The sequence below is a fragment of the Notamacropus eugenii genome, chromosome 1 (genome assembly GCF_028372415.1).
Source record: "Notamacropus eugenii isolate mMacEug1 chromosome 1, mMacEug1.pri_v2, whole genome shotgun sequence".
Lineage (NCBI taxonomy): Eukaryota > Metazoa > Chordata > Mammalia > Diprotodontia > Macropodidae > Notamacropus > Notamacropus eugenii.
This window is the reverse complement of record NC_092872.1, coordinates 444,199,034-444,223,843: the sequence shown is the minus strand read 5'-3', so window position 1 is coordinate 444,223,843 and position 24,810 is coordinate 444,199,034. Positions and strand designations below refer to the sequence as shown.

The following is a 24,810-nucleotide window of genomic DNA, read 5'->3' as shown; positions in this document are numbered from 1 at the left end:
GGCCAGGGCTGGGCTCTGCTCCTCTCAGCATCCCGTGAGATAGACCTTTCCCTGTTGGCCTTCCAGGTTATGCTTGGCTGGAAACCTCTTTCACTCTGTTGTTCTGTAGCTTCTGCTACTCAAGAATTCGTTGAGTCATTTTTTACAGGTATTTTGTGGGCTCTGGGGGAAGCACTAGAGTATATGCATCTTTCTACTCTGTCATCTTGGCTCCCTACATGCAGCTTTTCTGTTTGATTTAGGGTTTAATTACTAAGTCATGTATGGGATGCAACTTGTGGTGACAGAGGGAATTTCCACAGTGGGTCCTCATGCTTAAAAAAAATCAGAAATACTTTCTTTCCCTTTTGGTAAAAGTACATAAACTCTTGAGGGTAAAGATATTTTTGAAGTGATTTAAGAAATGAAAAGAATCAAAAATAGATAAGAAAGACTTAGTTTTCTCAGTAACATGTTTGATATCCTGTGATATGACTGAATTTTTAAGAAATTGAAACCTTTACCCTTTTAGAAATAAAATTTTTAATATTTCATTTTCATATAAAATTTCTACAAACTATTTTTTCTTCTTTAAATTTACTTCTTTCTGGAACAGAATACACTGCAAGAATCCAGGATTTCTTCTACATAGATGTTCGCTCCATTGATGGCCACCACTCCATGCTTTCATAGAGTATCTTCATGAGTTACTGAGGCAACAATTCAGTAACTTGAGAGCAGCCTTCCAGTCATGATCCTTTCTTTACTTAGCCTGATACCTTATTAGAAACATTTTATTGTCTGAGTGTAGTCAAAACTCAAAGCCAGAGGGTTAAGCAGCAAGGTCCAATTTGTGCTCTCCTGGCATAGACTTTTCAAGCCATCGTCTCCATGCCACAATTAGATAGATTTTCTAATGTAGGAGGAAGAATATACTGAACACTTTGTGAGTTGTAGTTTCATGAGAATAGAGAATTCTCAGGGAAGAAACATAAATTAATGTAGATTGATACAAATTCGGAAACTTTTGGTCTTAGAATATTGCTTGAGGCATTAATTTACCAAGTGACTCATCCACAGTCACACAGTAAGTATCCTTTTTGTTGTTCTTCAGTTATGTCCAATTCTTTGTGAGTATGACCCATGAACCACAGAATGCCAATACTATGCATGGGGTTTTCTTGGCAAAGATTGTGGAATATTTTGTAATTTCCTTCTCCAGTGGATTAAGGCAAATGGAGTTTAAATGAGTTGTCCAGGTCACACAGGTATAAATGTGTGAGGTTATGTTTGAATTCAGGTCTTCCTGGCTCCAGACCCAGGGTTCTATGCACTGAGCTTCCTCCCTATCCGTAAAACTCTTCATGCTGCTTCTCAAAGACGAGACATTTAGACAGGGCCAATATATGAAGTCTTTCCAGCTTGGTATGGCCTGTGAGAGCTTCTGATACACTAGACAGCATAGAGAATTCAGGGGCACTTCCACATAACAATGACCCACTGTGAGGGAACTTTGATGAGCAATAAGAACAAAACAAAATAAAAATAAGATTTATTTATAATAGAGGTCTTGTGTCCCCTGGGTTCAAATACAAGGGCAACTATTTACCAACTTGGACGAGTCACTGTTTTAGCATCAGTATTTTAACTATGAGATGAGGAGTTGGACAAGATGATCTCAGAGGCCTTTTCCATTTCTGTGTTTGTGTTTGTCCTTCATTGCCAAAGAAGACCATGGCATCAGAGAAATAATGACATGACTTGCACTTGACTTTGTTTTGAGTGAGGGAGGGCTGTGCAGGTCACCAGCCTCACTTCTCCTCCAGAGCCATCTGAATCTAGTGACCAGATATTTATCAGGATGACTGGAGATGACCCAGGATGAGGCAATTGGGGTTAAGTGACTTGCCCAAGGTTGTTGTTCTTTAATTATGTCCAATTCTTTGTGAGTATGACCCATGGATCATAGAATGCCAATACTATGCATGGGGCTTTCTTGGCAAAGACTGGAATGTTTTATAATTTTCTTCTCCAGTGTATCAAGGCAAATGGGAAACTGAACTCCAGAAAGAAAACAAAAGAAGTCCCATTTTGCTTGCTCTAACGGTAGATTAAAAAGGCAATATTTTGTAATAGGATGAATATAGTCCATGGAGTCCATGGTGTAACATTCTATGATCTAAAGTCCCTTTTAATTCTAATATCACATATTTTATTTCATAACACTGTAGATTATGATTTCATCCAAATATAACATTGTTCTGGCTATACTCTAAAGAACTTTCCATCTTTAGCATTTTACATCCTAGTGTTACCATTGTCACTTCTAAAGCTCCTTCCTTCTCTAACACGCTATGTTCTAAGGTCCTTTTTAACTCTAACATTATAAGGTCTGTGTTCTAAATCTTGTCTAAACATTTGTGACTTTATGACTGATGTGTATGAAGCGTACGATATTCAATACTCTATGATTTCTGTGACTCACCAGTATTTATTTCTGATTTCTTTTTCTTGTAGCAGTTAGTAAAACAGCATGGAAAGAGACAATGAGACGAATGTCTCTGAATTCCTCCTCCTAGGACTTCTCATCAGACCACAGCAGCAGGGGTTGTTCTACCTCCTATTCCTGAGTATGTATCTCACCACACTGTTTGGGAACCTGCTTATCATCTTGCTGATCAGATTAGACTCTCGCCTCCATACCCCTATGTATTTCCTCCTCAGCCACTTGGCCTTCACTGATCTCTGTTTCTCTTCAGTGACCACCCCTAAGATGCTGGTGAACATGCAGACAGGAAGTCAGACCATTTCCTACAATGGCTGCATCTCACAGATGTATTTCTTCATATTCTTTGTTGATCTTGACAGCTTCCTGCTCACTGCAATGGCTTATGATCGCTATGTTGCCATCTGCCACCCTCTCCACTATACCACTGTCATGAGTAAGGAACTATGCATCCTACTGGTGCTTGGATCCTGGATCCTCTCCTGTGCTCACTCTTTGACCCACACACTTCCCCTGGCCCGACTGTCCTTCTGTGCAGACAACACCATAACCCACTACTTTTGTGACTTGGCTGCTTTGCTCAAGCTATCCTGCTCAGATATTTCCCTCAATGAACTACTGATATTCACTGTAGGGGTAGCAGTCATTACACTGCCATTAATATGTGTCCTTGTCTCTTACATCCATATTCTTGCTACTGTCCTGAAGATACCTTCTGCCAAGGGGATCTTCAAAGCTTTATCAACCTGTGGCTCCCATCTCTCTGTGGTGTCATTGTATTATGGGACAATCATTGGCCAGTACTTTTTACCTTCCTCCAGTAACTCTAATATCAAAGACATCATTTTTTCTATAATGTATACAATGGTTACTCCCATGCTGAACCCCTTTATCTACAGTTTGAGGAACAGGGATATTAATGGGGCCCTGAAGAAAGTCCTTTGTAGGGGTATGTTTTCTTCCCCTTCATAGCCAGAGCCATGAATTAATTTTACTCAGTACATGGAATCATAATTTGTGTCTACTCATGCTACAATTCACAAAAATATAGATAACTCAAACTTAATTTCCCACATTTCTGCAAAACTTCTTAATAGAAAATCCATCAGACATCATCAAGAATTCTGAGGATGTGAAAGGACAGAATTAGTGAAGCTCTTGAATGGTGGACAGACCACTTGTGAATGGATACAAAACTACAATACTTTATTTTTCACAAGCCACCATTTCTGGACTCTATGGTATTTCTGTGAGCGAAACGGATGGAATTCATTTATGAATGAGGAAATTTAATTCTTGAACATCTCACATAATTTTCCCCAGGTTAATTTAATTTACCAAACATTTTTAGCAGCTTTTATGCTGAAGGCACACTAAGGTATGAGAAATACAAAGAAGACCATATAAAACAGTCCTTTGCCTGCAGGGATGGTACATTGTTTTTATAAGAAGTGCCAGTCTCCTGAAAGGAAATGAAAACCTGTTTCCAAAAGCTTACAGTAATTTTCAGTTAATAGTATTTTAATCCAGAAATAATGTGAGTTTTTTTAAATTAACTTTTTCTCATTTTTCAACAAAGTCTTAAATTTTCTCTTCCTTTCTTTTCCCTCGCTCCCCAAGACAACATGCTATGTTATGAGTTCTACACATATGTTCTTATCAAACATATTTACTCAGTCATATTGCACAGAAGAATTAAAATGAATTAGAGAAACCATGAAAAAAATGCAACCAACATAAAGCAACACGAGAAAATAGTGTGCTTCATTCTACATTGTGATTCCATAGCTCTTTCTCTCCATTTTGCTTCAAGAGTCCTTTTCGAATGTTTTAGGTCCTTGCATTCCTGCGAAGGGCTATGTCTGTTGGAAACAGTACTCACATGCTGTGTCTGCTATTGTGTATAATGTTCTCCTGGTTCTGCTCATTTCATTCAACATTAGCTCAATGTAAATCTTTCCAGGGTTTTCTGAAGTCCTCCTGTTCATCCTTTCTTTTAGCACAATATTATTCCATTATATTCATATACCACAGCTTGTTCAGTCATTTCCCAGTTGATGGGCATTCCCTCAATTTCCAATTCTTGGACACCACAAAGAGAGTTGCTATAAATATTTTTGTACATGTAGGGCCTTTTCCCATTTTTATGATCATTTTGGGATACATTCCTAGAAGCAATATTGCTGGGTCAAAGGGTATACACATTTTTGTAGCCCTTTGGGCATAGTTTCAAATTGCTTTCCAAAAGAATTGGATCAGCTCACAGCTTGACCAACAATGAATTAGTGTTTCAACTCTCCCACATCTTCTCCAACATTTATCATCTTCTTGTTTTGTCATGTTAGCCAATCTGACAGGTGTGATGTGGGTCCTCAGAGTTGTTTTGGCTTGCATCTCTCTAATCAATAGTAATTTAGAGAATTTTTTCATATGACTATAGATAAATTTAATTTCTTCCTTTGAAAACTATCTGTTCATACTCTTTGACCATTTATCAATTGGGGAATGACTTATCTTCTTGTAATGTTAAAGTGTTTTACAGGAGAGAGACAGCGTAATATAGGGGAAAGAGCAATATATCTGGTGGTAATACACAGGGGTTAAATAACAGTTCTCCCAACTATCAACTCTGTGTAATTTTGAACAAATTACTTAATCTATCTGGGCCTCAGTTTCCTCTTTTGTAAAATGAGGGAGTTGGACTGGATGATCTCTAATTCCCTTTTTGCTCTAATTCCATGATACTATTAATAGTTGGTTGTCTTTTCCAATTCGGTTGGCTTCATCCCATAGAAGATCTAGGTGCATACATTGCATCACAGGGACAGTGAGAAACAGCCTACAGCAGCAAAAAAATTTTTGTTGTTTGTGGATACATTCACATTTCACGTATCAGAGGGACACTATGCAATGGTAGACTGTAGGTTGAATCTCCAAATTTATCCTGATCAAGCTGCCAAAGACACTAACCAGGGTCTCTTGCATGCAACATAGAGAGTTACATAGGTGTTTTATCACATTTAAGGGAGTCACCTGACCATTAGTGTTCAAGCCAGAAACATGACCTGGTTCAAGAGGATGTTGCTAATTCCATGAGGGTTGAGATGTGGGGGAGCAGATACAAATGATGGTTCCAACAATTATTATAATCATAACTGGAAAAAATAGTGACATTTTTTTCGCACTCTGACTTGCTGTTTAAAAACCTCCACAAGTGTTTCAACTCCTTGAATGAGGGAAGAAAGAGCCTGGTATTAGGAAACAGAAGTGGAGAATATGACATGGAAATTCTCAAAGACAATTGTAGAGCCAAGCCTCAGTAAGACTGGGAGAGGAGTGAAGTCTATCAGTGGCACTACCTCCTTCCTCTCTCCCTTGGTGGAGGCCCTTGAAGTAATTGTGAAAACTGAGTGAAGTACACTGACTCTATGTTGTGACTCAATTATGAATCAGTCCCCTTTCTATTCAATGATAGTTCTATTCTAATTCCTGTAAGAAAACTTTCTTCAATTAGGGGAACTGTGAGATAACTTTATTGCATTGTTTGAACCTAGCCCTGAGTGGCTTGGAAGCTGCAACACCTCTACCGAAGGACGTAGGCCATGCTACTCAGACATTCAGTCAGATCTGAGGACTGAGGCAAGAAGTTTTCTCAAGCAACCAATGTATCTTAACTGGAAACTGGTCTCATACTTGTCAATTAACTATTGTATCCATGTTCCTCTGATTGAATACAGAATTTGAGGTGATGGGATACCTCTTTTTCTGATTTCTGGGAAATTCACCTGTTGGCACTTCATCTCTCAACTGAGAAGGCCACCAATATTTCTTCCAATTAGAAATCAAGTTGCCTGATTAAACTTCCTATTTTTGCTTTGCTTATCGTAATATTCTAATACATAAAAATCTCTCTCTCCCTGTATTCATGGTCCAACACCAAGCTCAGGAGGCCTGGTCCCTATTGGTTATGCAATTGGCTGCACTGCTTAATAAATCTATATACTTACCTGGAACATTTGATTCCTCATTTATTTCAGATTTCATACATGACACTCTGGCCTTCCCATTTTTCCAATCCTCGCATAATTTGAGCCATTCTGGCTTTGTTATTGAATCTACTGCAACAGCCTGAGATGACAATATTTTTGATGCACCTCTCAGTATTGCAGGCTAATTAGCCATTTTAAATCAACCGCCTGGACTACATTCAAGCTCCTTTATGGAAATTGTAAGTAGGAGTCAGGTACAATTCCATAATTGATATATAACATGATATTGACATTTAATAAGGTAATTGATTTATAGTTATAAGATAATTGATATATAACATGACAAAGGCATACAGAGAAATAGTGTGCACCTATTCCTAGCTTAGAAATGTGTGTGACTTAGGTGTGACTTAGAAATTTCTCCATTCTGAGTGTTGGATTAGTAGAATAGATTAAGTACACAAGACACAGTAGGAAATGACCATAGCAATCTAGTATTTGATAAAATCAAAGACCCTAGAATCTAGAATACGAACTTACTATTTCATGAAACGTTCTGGGGAAACTGGAAAAGAGTACAGCATAATCTAAGTATAGAATAGTATCTTACACTATTTGCCAAGAGAAGGTCAAAATGGGTATATGATTTAGACATAAAGAGTCATACCATAAGCAAATCAGGAGAGCAAAGAATAATTTACCTGTCAGATCTATGGAGAAATGAATAATTTTTTACCAAACAAGACAGAATATTATAATATGTAAAATGGATAATTTTGATTGTATTAAAAAGTTTTGCACAAACAAAACCAATGCAACCAAGACAAGAAGGCATCAGAAAGCTGGGAAACAATTTTTACAGCATGTCTCTGATAAAGACCTCATTTCTCAAATATATAGGGAACCAAGCCATATTTATAAAAGAAAGATCCAGTCCTTAATTGATAAATGGTCAAGACGTACAATAATAAGCTTTAATAGGAAGAAATCAAAGCTATTAATAGTTACAAGAAAAAACTGCCTAAATCACTACTGAGAAGAGAAATGCAAATAAAGACTAATCTGAGATGCCACCCCACACCTCTAAGATGGGCTAACAGGGAAGGAAAGGAAAATGACAAATGCTGCATGGCATGTGAAAAAATTGGACACTAATGCCTTGTTGTTAGAGTTTTAAACTAGTCTAACCATTCTGGAGAATCCTAACCCTAACAATTCAGAATGACACTCAAAGAGCTAACTCTAATCCTAAACCTTAACCCTAAATCTAATCCTAGCACTTTGACCCAGCAGTGTCACTATTAGGACTGTATCTCAAAGAGATCAAAGAAAAAGGGCAAGAATCTACTTGAACAAAAATGCTAATAAAAGCATTTTTTGCATTTGTATGCTGTGGCAAAGAATGGGAAATCAAAGGGACGTCTAACCACTGAGGACTGGCTGAAAACGTTGTATGATATAATTGTGATTGAATATTATTGTGCTATAAAAATGATTAGCAGAATGGTTTCAGAAAAATCTTGGAAGACTCATATGAACTCATGAGTAAAGTGAGTAGAACCAAGAAACATTGTACATAATAACAATAATATTATAAGAATGATAAACTGCTACTCTTATCAAAACAAAGATTCAAGACAATTGCAAAGAACCCATGATGACACATGCTATCCACCTCCAGAGAGAATGCTGATAAACTCTGAACACAGATTGAAGCACATTTTTTCCTTCCTTTATTTTTATTGTTTTGTTTGTGTTTTTGTTGACTACATGGCAAATGTGAAAATGTGTTTTGTAGGATTTCATGTGTGTGATCTACATCAAATTATGTGGCATCTCAAAGGGGAGAGATGCAATGTGAGGGAAAGAATTTAGAACTCAAAATTTTAAAAAATGATTGTTAAATACTTATTACATAAAATTTAATAGAACAACCAAAAATAATTTTAAAAGTAAAATGATTTGGGAACACTCTACTGAAGTAATGAAGACAAAATCAAGGTGATATTAAAAAATAGCTTTAATAATTAGTAGGAATACCATATTTTATGTGGCATATGTTTTCATAAAATCATAAAAGATTAGAGTAGGAAGGTATCTGAGAAGTCATTTTTGTTAACTGCCTCATTTCATAGATAAGGAAACTAGAACCTGGGAGGTTCGAGTAATTTTTCATTAACACCCAGGTGGTAAGTGGCAAAGCTGAGTGCTCAACCTAGATGTGCTGACTCTGTGTCCAATGCACTTTCTGCTCTATGAGGCTGCACATGAATTTATGCCCTTACTAAATCTATGGTTTTGTAGCATTTTCTTATTCGAACAGTCCAATGAATGCTAGTCTTGTAGTCAGAAGACTTGTGTTCCATTGTTGTAAACTGTACAAGCATGACTCACACACAGCCAAATCTTATATCTTGCATTCCAGTGCATTCTTCCCCATAGTACATAGTCTCCAAGCAATTTACATATGAAGTCTTAGATCTTTGTTTATTTTTTATGGATTTACCATGTTCTGTTTCATATTGTTATTATTTATAACCTCACCAATATACTAGACTTTGATCTCTACAAGTTCAAGAAGTGTTCAGATAGGAGTTGAAACACATGATCTTTAAGGTTCCATCAAACATTCAGGAGTCTAGAATTCTAAGATTTTTTTAAAAAGATGTTGCTTTTTATCTACAAGTGTTCTTGTATGACTTTGAATCAAGGAGTAGTACAGTTCTCCAAAGAATTAAATATTAGCATTACCCAGAAGTCACTTGAAATGTTCATGGTTGATGTGAGAATGCTGCAACATGAGAAATAAAGAACTTCAAAGAACTGGAGCAAATATTAACAGGGAAAATTATGAAGAAAAAAAGAGAAATGTTTGGCCATGGAGTTGGAAAGAGGGATGACAAATGAGCAGATCAAGTACTCCATGGTTATGTGAGAGGAAAAGAAAGATGGAACATAGCATATTGCGTGTAATCTGGAGACAAAATTATGGGCATATAAAGAAAAGTATCTCCAAGGATGGTTTGGAAGGGTTAGAAGTATTGCTCCCTGCATCATCAAAGGGAAACACCTAGAAACATAAAGGGGATCATCGATGCAGTTAAATAGCTTGAAACAACAAGCTTTGCACATAATACTTGCTGAATGTTCATTGAATGAATGGACAATATGACCCTAAGAAGGTCATTTCCACTTTCTGAGCTATTGTGGATAATGATGCAGTGAACAGAATACTTCTTTATATTCTGTACTGCAAATGAACTCCATCTCTAAAAAATGGGTGGAAATTTGCTACCTAACATGCCCACCTGTTTTGATGAAAGAGAGTTTAAAGTGCTAAAGGATTGCCAGGTTTGAATAAAATTTAATTTGTCATTCAGCCAGTAGTATTTATTAGCTGTCTATTCTGTGCCCAAGGACTGTGATAGGCACTGGGGATACAAAAATAAATGTTAACAATCCTGACTCTCAGAGTTACTTTATGTGTTTTCTGCATTTTTTGAAAAGGTGTTTTAACCCCAACCATATGAAAACTAAAATGAAGGTGAGGGAGATTCTTATCAAAATCTGAATAATCTAAGTTTTTGGTTGAGAGTCTGGGGCAGTCTGATGGCATTAATGAATGAGGCTTGCAGGAGGAGCAGCTTTGACCTGGAGAATAAGAAGGTGATCATTTCTTTACACAGGCCCTGAGGAGAGAGGATGGACACCCCAAAGATATTTTTCCCAAAGGCTCACAGCATTACATACATCACAGCATCTCCAATCCCTGGCACAAACATTCTCCTTCCCCCAAAGCCAGTGAATCCATTTTATAAGGAGCCTATGGGGTTATCAGGCAATTACTCCGTGTTTATTTCTAACCAGAATCTTGGGAGCATTGTTTCCCACCTCCTGGTTACTTCTTTGGCTGATAAAGCAGGAGCCCAAAGCACTTTTGGTGGTGAAGATGATTGAAGAGAGTCTTCCCAACAAATACCGTGCTTCCTCCACCTCCCGATCCCCTGTGAGCAGTCCAGAATTTGGGCTGTAGATTTGGGTTCTGCTGTTCCTTCCAGATTCCCATAAACTCTGGTGACAAGCTCTATGCTCTGGAGCTGAGAGCATCTCTATTTATCCCATGAAGGAACAGGTCAGATAGCTTTGGACATCCTTACTTAAGTAATGTGTTTGTTTGTTTGTGTGTTTATGTAGATTGTGTGTGTGTATGTGTGTGTGTGTATGTTTGCCTGTGAGTATGAGAGACAGGGATAGAATCTGACAGTGAGATAGACACAGAGAGACAGAGAAAAAGAGAGATCCAGAGTGAGAGAGCGAGAGAGACAGACAGATAGACATACAAAGATAGATTCATATTATTCAACTTCCTCATATTTAAGAAAGGATGGTTCCAAATAACAGCTAGCATTTTAAAGCATTTTTAGGTTTAAATAGTATTTTACAAATACTATCCCATCTGATCACCTCAAGAACTTCGTGAGGTACGTGATATTGTTCTTATTTTTCAGATGAGTAACCTGAGACTGAAAAATTGTAAAGTGACTCGCAAAATGTCACCCAGCTAACAAGTGTCTGAATTTGAACTCATGTCTTTTGAGTCCAGCTCCAGGGCTCTGTCCACTAAGTCCTTTAATCTTTCCAACATAGATTCCCAGTTTATTTGAATCACCATGCTAGACCATAGACTATCAGAACATGGAATATAGGATATAAAAGGTGGAAAAGATTTTTGAATCAATCATAAACATTTATTAAATGCTTACATTGTGCCAAGCATTGTGCCAGTGTTATGAAGAGAGGCAATAGTTAGTTTCTCTCCTCAAGTAGCTCACAGTCAAGCGGGGAAGACAGAATACCAAACAACATATATGAATTATTATACAAGATAAATAGAAAATAATTCAATAAAAGGAAAGCACTAGAATTAAGAGGAGTTGGGAAAGACTTCCTATGAAGATGGGATTTTAGTTGGGACTTAAAAGAAAAACAAAGAAGTCAGAGATCTTGCATTCCAAACATAAGGGACAGCCACAGAGAAGTCCTAGACCTGAGAGCTGCAGTGTCTTGTCTCTGGAGCAGCCAGGAGCCCCGTTTCACTGGAATTGAAGAGCATGGTAGCTCTGGTTGCAAGCCCTAGGATTCTCTGTCCTCCCTGCTCTCTCACCTTAGCTGTGAAAATTAATAAAGTAAAATTAGAAGATCATCTGGTCACAGGCACAGTTTGTTCAATGTAAGGGAATCTAGTGAATGAGAGAAAGGCCAGAATTCCGGAAACATTCTGTGCAACACAAGAGCTCCCTCAAATCAGAACGATTGAAGGGGAGATTGGCCGGGTAAGACCAGAGTGAGCATTCTCTCCATTTGGAGTGTTCAAGTAGAGGCTAAAGGGCCACTTGCCAGGGATGCTATGTAGTTGATTCTCACACTAAGTGTTAGTTTGGGCTAAATCAAATCTGAGATTTCTGTAAACACTGAGACCCTATCAGCCTAACTCTGGGATTCTGCTAAGCTGAGACTACATGATTCTTTGTTTTTTTGACTATATGAGTGTAAGATTCTTTGAAACAAGGATCCTATTCTGTTCTAGTATTTTATGAGTGAATTGGATTAGGTCATAAATAACATATTTTGAAATCTGCAGATGACAAATCTAGGAGGGAGACCTAGAATGTGGAATAACAGAATTAGTATTCAAAAACATCAGAGGAAATATAGGCCAAATCTAATACCTTGAAGTTTAATAGAAATAACTGTAAAATACTCCACTTAACTTCAAAAAATTAGCTCTACCAGTTCAAGAAGTGGAAGGCATGGCTAGGCAATATTTTGTGTGAAAAAAAGATCTCAGATTTTTTCTGATATTTTGAGTATGGTCCTGGCACCTATATCTCTGAGGAGGCTAGTGCTACAGGAGTTTATGTACCATTTTGTGTTTCCTCAGGGTATGATGTTGTCCACAGTAGGGTCTTGTAAAGACTGGAAGTTAGGATGTAGTATATCCAAGAAGATATTTAAATGGTGATAGTTTCCTGCAGATTCAGCTACAATGGAATCTACTTGATCCTGTACAGTCTAGCTCAATGCCCCCACCCATAGGCAAGATTGGATAGAGACTGTGGTACAGTTGAGAATACTAGGCAAATTTAACATTTAAGATGGTGGAAAGCAGAAAGTCTTTCTGACAAGCTGCATTACTCTCATTGATATTACCATGCTTTCTCAGGAAGAGAGAGACTGTTACTGAATTCAGTAAGTTTAATTAGGCTGACTCACTCTTGTGATTCCAAGGCCCTGATGAGAGTCTCTAGGCTACAGAAGGTGCTTTTCCACTGTGACTTTTCTAAGGAAAACGCTTGCTTGTTTTGGGATTCTCTGGGGTCACTCTCTTAATGGAGTTATTGAAGCAATTGAGGGAGCAAATCTGTGTCTGCATGTTGCTTTTCCAAGTATGTGGGACCATGGGGTACTGTGCCTGAGTGGCAAGAAGTCAATGTTCCTTTAAAGACTGAGTTGCTTATCAGAAAACCTTTCAAAGATGGCTTTGCATAAATCTCTTATGCAGCAGCTGTGATGAGACTCTATACCCAAAGATATTAAATATGTGCTTGGAATCTAAATATAATGACTGCCTAAAGGGATGCAACTTTCTGACCCATGTGGTTTGGTACTATAGGTAGATTCTATGTATGACTCAAAACAGGGATAGAAAAAGAAAACCTGGAATTCTCTGTTAGAAAGCTGAGTTCATCAAAGGTAAAGAGAGGGAACCTGGGGACCAGGAACTCCCTTGCCACACTAACTTTTACAATGGAAAATTACCAGGAAGAGGCAAAATAGAAAGATGGTTCTGATTAATGGGCAATATTACTTAGAATATGGTGAGAAAATGCCATTACTTCTCTGCAGAAACATATATTCAGATTATGTGAAATGCATGTTTTTGGATAGAAGGCTAATATAGTACAAAATCATTCCTATCATGCAGCAAGAAGGTGGCAGTAGAGACAAGATAATTCCAACAGCCACTGAAGTGAAGGTGGACAGTATGATGTTTGGGTTGCCATGTTTAAGACAGTTCAGTCTCCACATTTAATGGGATGCATGTCAGTGTAACTTCCCCCAAGTAGAGATCTCTTCACCTGGAATCAGAGACAACCCAGACGATTTCTAGTCACAATTAAAAAACAAAAGGCTCAGCTTCTGAGTACTGGAATTTACTAGATGTGTTTATTAAAGTGAAATGGATCAGTGTTTTCCTACCAAGAATATAATTGACTCATGGAACTTTTCAGATTATTACTATCTTATGAGCAGAATTGTGACCTTCTTTAGCAAAAAGGAGACTTTATTGACATATACACAAGAATATATTAAATGATTCATTTCAACATGGGATTATCTATTTGGAATTAGAAGGGACATTATAGGTCATCTATTTCCATTTACTTTAGAGGTCCTAGACCCTCATTTTAAATATGAGGATGCTGATTCCTAGAGATGTTAAAAGATTTGCTCAGTCACATAGGTAGTTAACTGACAGAATCCAGCCTCTGACTCGAAAGCCATGATTTGTCGTTTTCACATCCAAGGCTGGAATACTTTCTTCTTTGTTCCTAAGAAACAATGTTTGCTGTAACCATGTACTGACTTTTACATGAGTAATTTAGATCCATTGGGAGATGAACCAAGAGGAGCCTTCCTGGCCTTGAGTGTGACATTTGTAATAAGTCCCAAATTTGCATTCATCCTGGTAATAGCTTTTCACCCCCCATAAAACCATTCTCATGCAAAAGTCTATGAAGGAAGAAACTAAATCAGGAAAGTACGTAACTCTCTATTCTCTTCTGCTCTCTCTAATTCATACCTACAGAAATATAGTATACTAGAGTGGATGTAATGGGATGGGCAGTTAATAGCCCTGTACACATGTAAGCAACTGGAACAGGATTGATACCTGGTGATGATAATAGAGTCATATGATTTTAAGTATGCATGTGACTTTGGAGATCAACTAGTCCTACATCTTACAGATGAATTAACCAGGATCAAGACAGGTTAAGCAACTCGTCCCAGGTCACACAGCACATTAGTGGCCAAGCGGATGGAGACCACAGTTTTGTTTTGTTTTTTGTGGAATCTGGGCTTATTGTTCCTTATCATCCCACATTTGTTTTTCTTGTCTAAAGTCTCATGATGGTGAGAAGTGACCTTGAGTTCTCAAAGGCTCTGTCAATGGAGGGCAAGCTCTGACACATTCTACCACACTGAAAACACTTCTAACAGATCCTAACAATTTGGTTGTTTATCAATTGTCCAAACACCAGTGTACTTCAGTTTAGGAATGCTTGTCCCGGATTGGACACAGGATGAAGTATTTTTCCCCAAGATACCACAAAAAGGCAATCTACTAGGGCACGGAATGGTTACAGTTTGTGTCTGTGGAAGGAATATCCAGTGAAGAAATCTCAGATAATCCTGATATCTTATAAACAGAAATGTGTAATTCATTAAACAGAATCTGATTTTAAACTCACAGTGATACTTATCTGAACACTTGAAAACCACAGTATTTCATAAAAACATGGCTAAGAAATAGGAAGAATAGTATCTCAAATTATGGTAGCCATTTAAAAGAAATTTTACTGTGATTCAGGTTATGGTTCTTATCCCCAATTTCATCCTAAGTTGTTATACCATTTGAATCAGCCATGAAAACCCTAAAGTGCATGCAGCTGTTCTGAACAACTTCAGTTAGGGTTAATTTGTGAAACTGAAACACATCAGTGTGGAAGTAGTGTTGTGTAGTGGACAGAATGCAGTGAGCTTAGAGTCTGGAAAAAGTGGGCACAAAACCATCACTGAAAATACATATTGACTGTGTGATCTTGTGCAAGTAACTTAACATTTAAATACCTCAGGAAATTCCCAAGGATTTTATTACTAAATAATGTATAGGATGCAAGTTGTGGTGACAGAGGGAATTTCCACAGTGAGTCCTCATGCTTAAAAAAAAATCAGAAATTCTTTGTGTCCCTTTTTGTAAAGGTACATAAACTTTTGGAGGGTAAAGATATTTTTGAAGTGATTTAAGAAATGAAAGGATTAAAAAATAAATAGAAAAGACTTAGTTTACTCAGTAGCATAATTTATGTCAGGTGACATGACTGAATTTTCCAGAAATTGAAAACCTTACCTTTTTAGAAGGAAAATTTTTAATATTTCATTTTCATATAAAATTTCTACAAACTATTTTTTTTGCTTTAAATTTATTTCTTTTTGGAACAGAATATACTACAAAAAATCCAGGATTTCTTCCATATAGATGCTTCTTCCATCAATGGCCACTACTCTTCACTTTCATAGAGCATTTTCATTCATTACCTTGCTAGCAAACTTCCAGCCATGATCTTTCCTTCGCTTAGCTTGATGCCTCCTTAGGAACAATTTTATCTGAGTTCAGCCAAAACTCAAAGCCAGAGACTTAACCAGAAGGTCTGATTTGTGCTCTCCCAGCATAGACTTTTCAAGCCCAGGGTCATCTCCATGCCATGAAGAAACATTGGACAGATTTTCTAATGTAGGAGGCAGAATATACTGAACACTTTGTGAGTTGTAATTTCATTAGAATAGAGAATTCTCAGGGAAGAAACATAAATTAATGTAGATGATAACACTTGGCCACTTTAGATCTTAGAATATTGCTTGAGGCATTAATTTACCAAGTGACTCATCCACAGTCACACAGCAAGTATCTTTTTTGTTGTTCTTTAATTATGTCCAATTCTTCATGATATAAATCATGGACCATAGAATGCCAATAATATGCATGGGGTTTTCTTCGCAAAGATTCTGGAATCTTTTGCAATTCCCTTCTCCAGTGGATTAAGGCAAATGGAGTTTAAATGACTTTTACAGGGTCACACAGATATAAATGTGCGAGGCTATGTTTGAATTCAGACCTTCCTGGATCCAGACCCAGGGTTCTATGCACTGAGCTTCTTCCCTATCCATAAAACTCTTCATGCTGCTTCTCACACAAGAGACATTCAGTCATCACAGGACCCACATATGAAGTCTTTCCAGCTTGGTATAGCCTATGAGAGTTTCTGATACACTGGATACCATACAGAATCCAGGGACACTTTCCCATAACAATGAACCACTGTGAGGGAACTTTGATGAACAATAAGAAAACAACAAAATAAATATAAGATTTATTTATAATAGAGGCCTTGTGTCCCCTAGGTTCAAATACAAGTGCAGCTATTTACCAACTTGGGCGAGTCACTGTCTTATCATCAGTGTTTTAACTATGAGATGAGAAGTTGGACAAGATGATCTCAGAGGCCTCTTCCATCTCTATATGTATTATGAGGAAATGTAGGGCTGTATGCTATCTATAAGGAATAGTCTTTTGGAGAGGGGAATCAGGTGTGTGGGAAAGCCTCTTATCTCCCTACTTATTGTCTCTCAATGGAGACTACATGTGACAACCAACCAGAGACACTCACAGCAAGATAATTTTTCTGTCTCTGAATATTGTCTCTGAATAAGAGGGAAACTTGTATTGGTTAGATGTATTAGTAAGAACCCTAGCAAACTGAGGATGGACTGCTGGTTCAAGTTCTTTCATCTGTTTTGCTAAAGGAAAGTAACTATTAAGGGGTCAACAATCTTACTTTAATTAGAAAAAAGTAAAAACAAGCCGAGAAATTAGCACATAGATTCAACAGACAGGGCTCTTACAATCTGAACAAAGTAATGTAATCACCTACATAAACCAACCAGAGGAGCACAAGACTCTGAGTAGTTGGGGGGCTCTTAACAAATGGCTACTCAGGAGTCCCTTCCAGGGAATTAAAAGGTCTTTCTCATAAGCAAATCCCCCAAAGCAAAATACAAACCTCCCAGGATATATAACAAAGATTCAATTTTTGATTGGCTCACAGCCTGTAAGTACAAAACTTACATGACTCGGCACAGCTGTAAACCATCACAATTCAAAGGAGACCAATCCTTCGTAAGTTTTCAATGAGCCTGGAAAATTGAACTCCCAAAAGACCACAACACAAATCCCATCTTGCTTGCTTTTACAGTAGATTACAAAGGCAATATTTTGTAATAGGATGAATATAGTCCATGGAGTCCATGGTGTAACATTCTATGATCTAAAGTCCCTTCTAATTCTAATATCACATGTTTTATTTCATAACACTGTAGATTATGATTTCATCCAAATATAACATTGTTCTGGCTATACTCTAAGGTACTTTCCATCTTTAGCATTTTACATCCTAGTGTTACCATTGTCACTTCTAAAGCTCCTTCCTGCTCTAACGTTTTATGTCCTAAGGTCCTTTTTGACTCTAACATTATAAAGTCTGTATTCTAAATCTTGTCTAAACATTTGTGACTTTATGACTGATATGTATGAGGAGTACGATATTCAATACTCTATGATTTCTATGACTCAGCAGTATTTATTTCTGATTTCTTTTTCTTCTAGCAGTTAGTAAAACAGCATGGAAAGAGACAATGAGACGAATGTCTCTGAATTCCTCCTCCTAGGACTTCCCATCAGACCACAACAACAGGTGTTGTTCTACTTCCTATTCCTGAGTATGTATCTCACCACGCTGTTTGGGAACCTGCTTATCATCTTGCTGATCAGATTAGACTCTTGCCTCCATACCCCTATGTATTTCCTCCTCAGCCACTTGGCCTTCACTGATCTCTGTTTCTCTTCAGTGACCACCCCTAAGATGCTGGTGAACATGCAGACAGGAAGTCAGACCATTTCCTACAATGGCTGCATCTCACAGATGTATTTCTTCATATTCCTTACTGATCTTGACAGCTTCCTGCTCACTGCAATGGCTTATGATCATTATGTTGCCATCTGCCACCCTCTCCACTATACCACTGTCATGAGTAAGGAACTATGCATCCTACTGGTGCTTGGATCCTGGATCCTCTCCTGTGCCCACTCTTTGACCCACATACTTCCCCTGGCCCTACTGTCCTTCTGTGCAGACAACACCATAGCCCACTACTTCTGTGACTTGGCTGCTTTGCTCAAGCTATCCTGCTCAGATATCTCCCTCAATGAACTACTGATATTCACTGTCGGAGTAGCAATAATTATAGTGCCATTTACATGTGTCCTTGTCTCTTACATCCGTATTCTTGCTACTGTCCTGAAGATACCTTCTGCCAAGAGGATCTTCAAAGCTTTATCAACCTGTGGCTCCCATCTCTCTGTGGTGTCATATTATGGGACAATCCTTGGTCAGTACTTTTTCCCCTCCTCCAGTAACTCTAATATCAAAGACATCATTTTTTCTATGATGTATACAGTGGTTACTCCCATGCTGAACCCTTTTATCTACAGTCTGAGGAACAGGGATATTAATGGGGCCCTGAAGAAAGTCCTTAGTAGAGGAATGTTTTCTTGTCCTTCATAGTCAGAGCCAGGAATTAATTTTACTCAGTACATGGAATTATAATTTGTGTCTACTCATTCATAAAAATATAGATAACAAACTTATTTTTCCACATTTCTGTAAAATGTCAACATAGAAAATCCATCAGACCTCATCAAGGAATTCTGAGCATGAGAGATGATAGAATTAGTGGAGCTCTTGAGTGGTAGACAGGCCACTCATGTGAATGCAAAGAAAACTACAATAGTTCACAAGTCACTTTTTGTGGACTTCATGGTATTTCTGTGAGCAAAACAGATAGAAATTCTTTAGAGATGAGGAAACTTAATTATTGAACAGCTGACATAATTTTCCTCAGATTAACTTAATTTACCAAACATTTTTAGCATTCCTTATGCCCAAGACACTCTTAGGTACTAGGAATACAAAGACAAACATATAAAACAGTCCTTTGCTCTCAAGGATGGTACATTTTTTGTATAAGAAATGTCAGGTGTCCTGAAACCAAATGAAAGTCTATTCCCAAAAGCTCGCACTGATTATCAGGTAATAGTATTTTAATCCAGAAATAATGCAAGAGTGTTTTCTTAAATTAATTATTTTTTTTCATTTTTCAACAAAGTCTTAAATTTTCTCCTCCTCCCTTTTCCCTCCCTCCCCGAGATGACATGCAGTCTTATATGGGTTCTACACATATGTTCTTATTAAACACATTTACTCCTTAGTTATATTGTGTAAAGGAATTAAAATAAATCAGAGAAACCATGAGAAAAATGAATCAAATCAAAGCAACACAAGAGAAAATAGTCTGCTTCATTCTGAGTTCCGATTCCATTATGTAATTGGCTGCACTGCTTAATAAATCTATGTGCTTAACTAGAACCTTTGATTCCTCATTTATGTCAGATTTCATACATGACACTCTGACTTTCCCACCTTTTCTAACCCTCTCATGATTTGAGTCATCCTGGCTTTGTTATTGAATCCACTGCCACGGCCCGAGGTCCCAATGCTTTCCACACACCTGTCAATATTGCAGACTAACTGGCGATTTTAAATCAACTGCCTGAACTACATTCAAGCTGCTTTATGGAAAGTGTAAATAGGAATAAGGCATAATTCCATAATTAATATATAATGCGATTTTGAAATATTTAATATGATAATTTATGTTTAACATGACAAATGTAGACAGAGAAATGGTGTGTATCTGTTCCCAGCTCAGAAAACAAGTGCAACTTGGAAATTTTGCAATTCCGAGTGTTGGATTAGTGGAATAGGCTAGGTACACAAGACACAGTAGTAAATGACCACAGCAATCTGGTACTTGATAAAATCAAAGATTTCCTGCTTCTGGAATAAGAACTTACTATTTGATGAAACCTTCTGGGGAAACTGGAAACGAGTAGGGTTAGAGTTAGGTATAGACCAACATCTTACACTATTTACCAAAAGAAGGTCAAAGTAGGTACATGATTTAGACATAAAGGGTCATACCATAGCCAAATCAGCAGAGAAAGGAAGAGTTTACCTGTCAGATTCATGGAGAAAAGAAAAATTTTTGACCAATAAGACATGGAGAGTATTATAAGATGTAAAATGAATGATTTTGATTGTATTAAAAAGTTTATGTACAAACAGAATCAGTACCACCAAGATTAGAAGGAAGCAGAAACTGGGAAATAAGTTTTACAGTGTGTCTCTGATAAAAACCTCATTCCTCAAATATATAGGGAACCAAGCCATATTTATAAAAAGAAGAGCCATTCTTTAATTGAAAAGTGATCAAAGGATACAAACAATAAGCTTTCTGAAGAACAAATCAAAGCTATTAGTAGTCACAGGAAAAAAATGCCCTGAATAACTACTGAGTAGAGAAATGCAAATAAAGACAAATTTGAGATACCACCACACACCTCTAAGATAGGCTAACATGGAAGAAAAAGAAATATGATAAATGCCTCAGGGCATGTTGAAAAATTGGACAATAATGCATTTTTGGTAGATTTTTAAATTAGTCCAATCATTCTGGAGAACAATTTGGAGTGACATCCAAAGAACTAACCCAAGTCCTAGCTCTTAACTCTAACTCTAACCCTCACACTTTGACCTAGCACTATCACTATTAGGACTTTATCCCAAAGAGAACAAAGAAAAGGGGCAAAGATCTACTTGTACAAAAATACTAATAGAAGCTGTTATTGTGTATGTGGTGGCAAAGAATGGGAAATCAAAGGGATGTCCATCCATTGAGGATTGGCTGAAAGAGTTGTGTTATATGATTGTGATTGAATATTATTATGCTATAAAAATGATTTGTAGCGTAGTTTCAGAAAAACCTCATAAGAGTCACATGAACTCATGCAAAGTGAAATGAGTAGGGCCAAGAAAATACTGGACATAGTAACAGCAATATTATAGGAAGGATAAACTATAAAAGACTTAGGTACTCTAATTAAGACAAATAACTAAGACATTTTCGAAGAAACCATGATCAAACATGATATCCACCTTCAGAGAGAAAGCTGATAAACTCTGAACACAGAGTAAAGCATATTTTTTCCTTCCTTTATTTTTATTGTTTTATTTTGTTTGTATTTTTGTTGACAATATGGAAAACATGGAAATATGTTTTGTATGATTTCTTGTGTATAACCTATATCAAATTGCTTACTTTCTCAAAGGGGAGAACAACTATGGGAAGTAAAGAATTTAGGACTCAAAATTAAAAATAAATTGTTAAAAATTTCTTACGTAAAATTTGGAAGTATTTAATAAAACAGCCAAAATATTTTTAAAAATAAAATGATTTAGGAACACTATACTGAAGTAATGAAGACTATTCCAAGATGATATTAAATGGGAATTTCAACATCTAGTAGGAATACTATATTTTATGTGGTATATGTTTTCATAAAGTCATAGAAGTTTAGACTGGAAGGTATCTGAGAAGTCATTTTTGTTAACTCTCTTTCTTCATAGATAAGGAAAATAGAACCCAATAACTTCAAGTAATTTTTCATGGAAACCCAGGTGGTGAGTGACAAAGCTGAGAGCCCCACCCAGATGTGCTGACTCCATATCCAGTGCCCTTTCTCCTACATGAGGTTGCATATGAATTTATGATCTTACCAAATCTATGATTTTGTAGCATTTTCTTATTAGAATTGGCCAATGAACACTAGCTTTGTAGCCAGAAGACTTATGTTCTATTGGTGTAAATGGCACAAACATGACTCAAATGAAGACAAATGTTATACTTTACAGTCCAGTGCATTCTTCCATATAGCACAGAACCTGCAAGCAATTTACATATGAAAAGTCTTAGATCTTTATTTACTTCTATGAATTTACCATCTTCTGTTTCATAATGTAATTATTGACAATGTCACCCATCTACTAGACTATGATCTCTACAAGGTCAGGAACTGTTCAGGTAGGATTTGGCAGAGATGACGTTTAAAGGTTCCATGAAAAATTCAGGAGTCTAGAATTCTAAGATTATTTTTGAAAAGGTGTTGCCTTTTTTCTACAAGTGTTCTTGTATGACTTTGAGTCATGGAACACTACAGTGCTCCAAAGAATTAAATATTAGGATTACCCAGAAGTCACTTGAAATGTTCATGGTTTATGGGAGAATGCTGCAACATATGACAAATAAAGAACTTTAAAGAAGTGGAGCAAATATTAAAAGGGAAATTTATGAGCAAAAAAGAGAAAAGATTGTCCATGGAGTAGGAATAAGGGATGACAAATGGGCAGATGGAGTGTTCTCTGGTTATGTCAGAAGAGAATAAGGATGGAACATAACATCGTTTGTGGAATTTGGAGACAATCTTCTAGACATACGTGGAAAAGAATCTCCAAAGATGGGTTAGAAAGGCTAGAAGAGTTGTTCTCTGCATCAAAGGGAAACATCCAGAACCATCAAGGGAATCATGGAAGCATTTGAATATCCTCAAAGTATAGCCTGAGTCTTGCACAAATAGCTGCTGAATATGTATTCATTGAATGAATGGACAATATGACCCTCAGAATATGACTTTCTGAGTTGCTGTTGGTAATGCTATAGTGAACAGAATACTTCTCTATATTCTGTACTACAAGTGAACTCCATCTCTAAAACAGGGATGGAAATTTGCTACCTAACATACAGAGTTCTTTTGATGTAAGAAAGTCTGAAGTGCTAAAGCATTGCCAGGTTTTAAAAAAATATTTTTCATTCATTCAGCAGTGTTTATTAGCTGTCTCTTCTATGCTCAACAACTGTGCTAGGCACCGGGGGTACAAATATAAATACCACAATCTCTACTCTCACAGGGTTTACTTTATGTATTTCCCTCATTCCTTAGAAAGGTGTTTTAACCCCCAATCATATCAAAACTAAAATGGAAGTGAGGAGGATTCCTGTCTAAATCTGAATAGTCTAAGTTTTTGGTTGACAGAGTCTGGACCAGGACTGGTGGCATTAGGTGAATGAGGATTGCAGGACAAAAAGTTTTCAGCTGGAGAATAAGAAACCGATCATTTCTTTACATTGGCCCAAAGGAGTGAAGATGGACACCCCAAAGGCATTTTTTCCCAAGGGCCCACAGCATTGCTTCTCCAGTCTCTGGCACAAATATTCCCCTTCCTCCAATGCCAGTGTATCCATTTCAAAAGGAGCCTATGGGGTTATCAGGCAATTAATTGATGTTTATTTCTAACCAGAATCTTGGGAGCATTGTCTCTCACTTCCTGATTTTTTCTTTGGCTGAAAAAACAGGAGCCCCAATCTCCTTGGTGGTGAAGAGGAATGAAGAGGATCTTCCCAGCAAATACTATGCTTCCTCCAGCTCCCCATACTCTGTAAGCAGTCCAGAATTTGGGATAAAGACTAGGGTTTTCCTGTTCCTTCCAGATTCCCATGTATCCTGGTGAGAAAAAGTCTGTACTCTGGAGTTGAGAGCATCTGAATTTATCCCATGCAGGCACAGGTCTGATAGCTTTGGACCTCCTTACTCAAGTAGTGTGTGTGTGTGTGTGTGTGTGTGTGTGTGTGTGTGTGTGTGTGTGTGTGTGTGTGTGTGTGTGTGTGGACTGTGTGGAGGGGGGTGAGGGAAGAGACAGAGATAGAGAGAGGAAGAGACAGAGGCAGATGGCAAGACACAGAGAGACAGAGACAAGCAAAGACAAAGAGAAACACAGAGACAGAGACAGACAACAAGACAGACAGTGACAAACTGACAGATTCATAATATTCTGCTTCCTCAGATTTAACAAAGAATAATGCCAAACAATAGCTAGCATTTTATAGCGTTCTTAGGTTTGCAAAGTGTTTTGTAAACACTATCTCATTTGATCCCCTCAAGAATGTTGAGAGATAGGTAATATTGTTCTTACTTTTCAGATGAGGAAACTGAGACTGAAAAATTGCAAAGTGACTTGCAAAATGTCACGCAGCTAGCAAGTGTCTGAATTTGAACTCATGTCTTCTGAGCCCAGCTCCAGGGCTATGTCCACTAAGCCCTTTCCAACATAGATTCCCAGTTTATTTGAATTATCATGCTAGACCATAGACTGTCAGAACATGGAACATAGGATATGAAAGGTGGAAAAGATTTTTGAATCAATCATAAACATTTATTAAATGTTTACACTGTGCCAAGCACTGTGCCAGTGTTACAAAAAGAGGCAAATGATAGTTCTTCCCAAGTAGCTCACAATCTAGTGGGGAAGACAGAATACCAAAGAGCATATACTTATAAATTATTGTAAAGCATACAAATTATTATACAAGATAAATAGAAAATAATTTAACAAAAGGAAAGGACTAGAATTAAGAGGAGTTGGGAAACACTTCCTATGAAAGATGGGGTTTTGGTTGGGGTTTAAAGAAAACCAAAGAAGTCCG

General features: G+C 37.3%; 2 protein-coding genes across 2 annotated transcripts; both read left to right on the top strand.

Annotated features, from left to right (window-relative positions):
- The first annotated feature begins 2,501 nt into the window (after positions 1-2,501).
- Positions 2,502-3,768, top strand: LOC140518286 (olfactory receptor 1J4-like). Its single transcript, XM_072630297.1, has 2 exons — positions 2,502-3,428; positions 3,740-3,768. The coding sequence occupies exons 1-2, from the start codon at positions 2,513-2,515 to the stop codon at positions 3,766-3,768; spliced, it is 945 nt and encodes a 314-aa protein (XP_072486398.1). The 5' UTR covers positions 2,502-2,512.
- A 14,219-nt stretch (positions 3,769-17,987) lies between these two features.
- LOC140526606 (olfactory receptor 1J4-like) lies at positions 17,988-23,332 on the top strand. Its single transcript, XM_072642970.1, has 2 exons — positions 17,988-18,909; positions 23,313-23,332. The coding sequence occupies exons 1-2, from the start codon at positions 17,997-17,999 to the stop codon at positions 23,330-23,332; spliced, it is 933 nt and encodes a 310-aa protein (XP_072499071.1). The 5' UTR covers positions 17,988-17,996.
- Positions 23,333-24,810: the final 1,478 nt, after the last annotated feature.

Excerpts from the sequence above, each read along its gene's own strand:
- LOC140518286 (XM_072630297.1), top strand. The coding sequence starts at position 2,513 with ATGGAAAGAGACAATGAGACGAATGTCTCTGAATTCCTCCTCCTAGGA. Across the intron at positions 3,429-3,739 it reads GGCCCTGAAGAAAGTCCTTT|CGAAACGGATGGAATTCATT; the intron begins GTAGGGGTATGT and ends TATTTCTGTGAG.
- LOC140526606 (XM_072642970.1), top strand. The coding sequence starts at position 17,997 with ATGGAAAGAGACAATGAGACGAATGTCTCTGAATTCCTCCTCCTAGGA. Across the intron at positions 18,910-23,312 it reads GGCCCTGAAGAAAGTCCTTA|TGAGGAGGATTCCTGTCTAA; the intron begins GTAGAGGAATGT and ends CTAAAATGGAAG.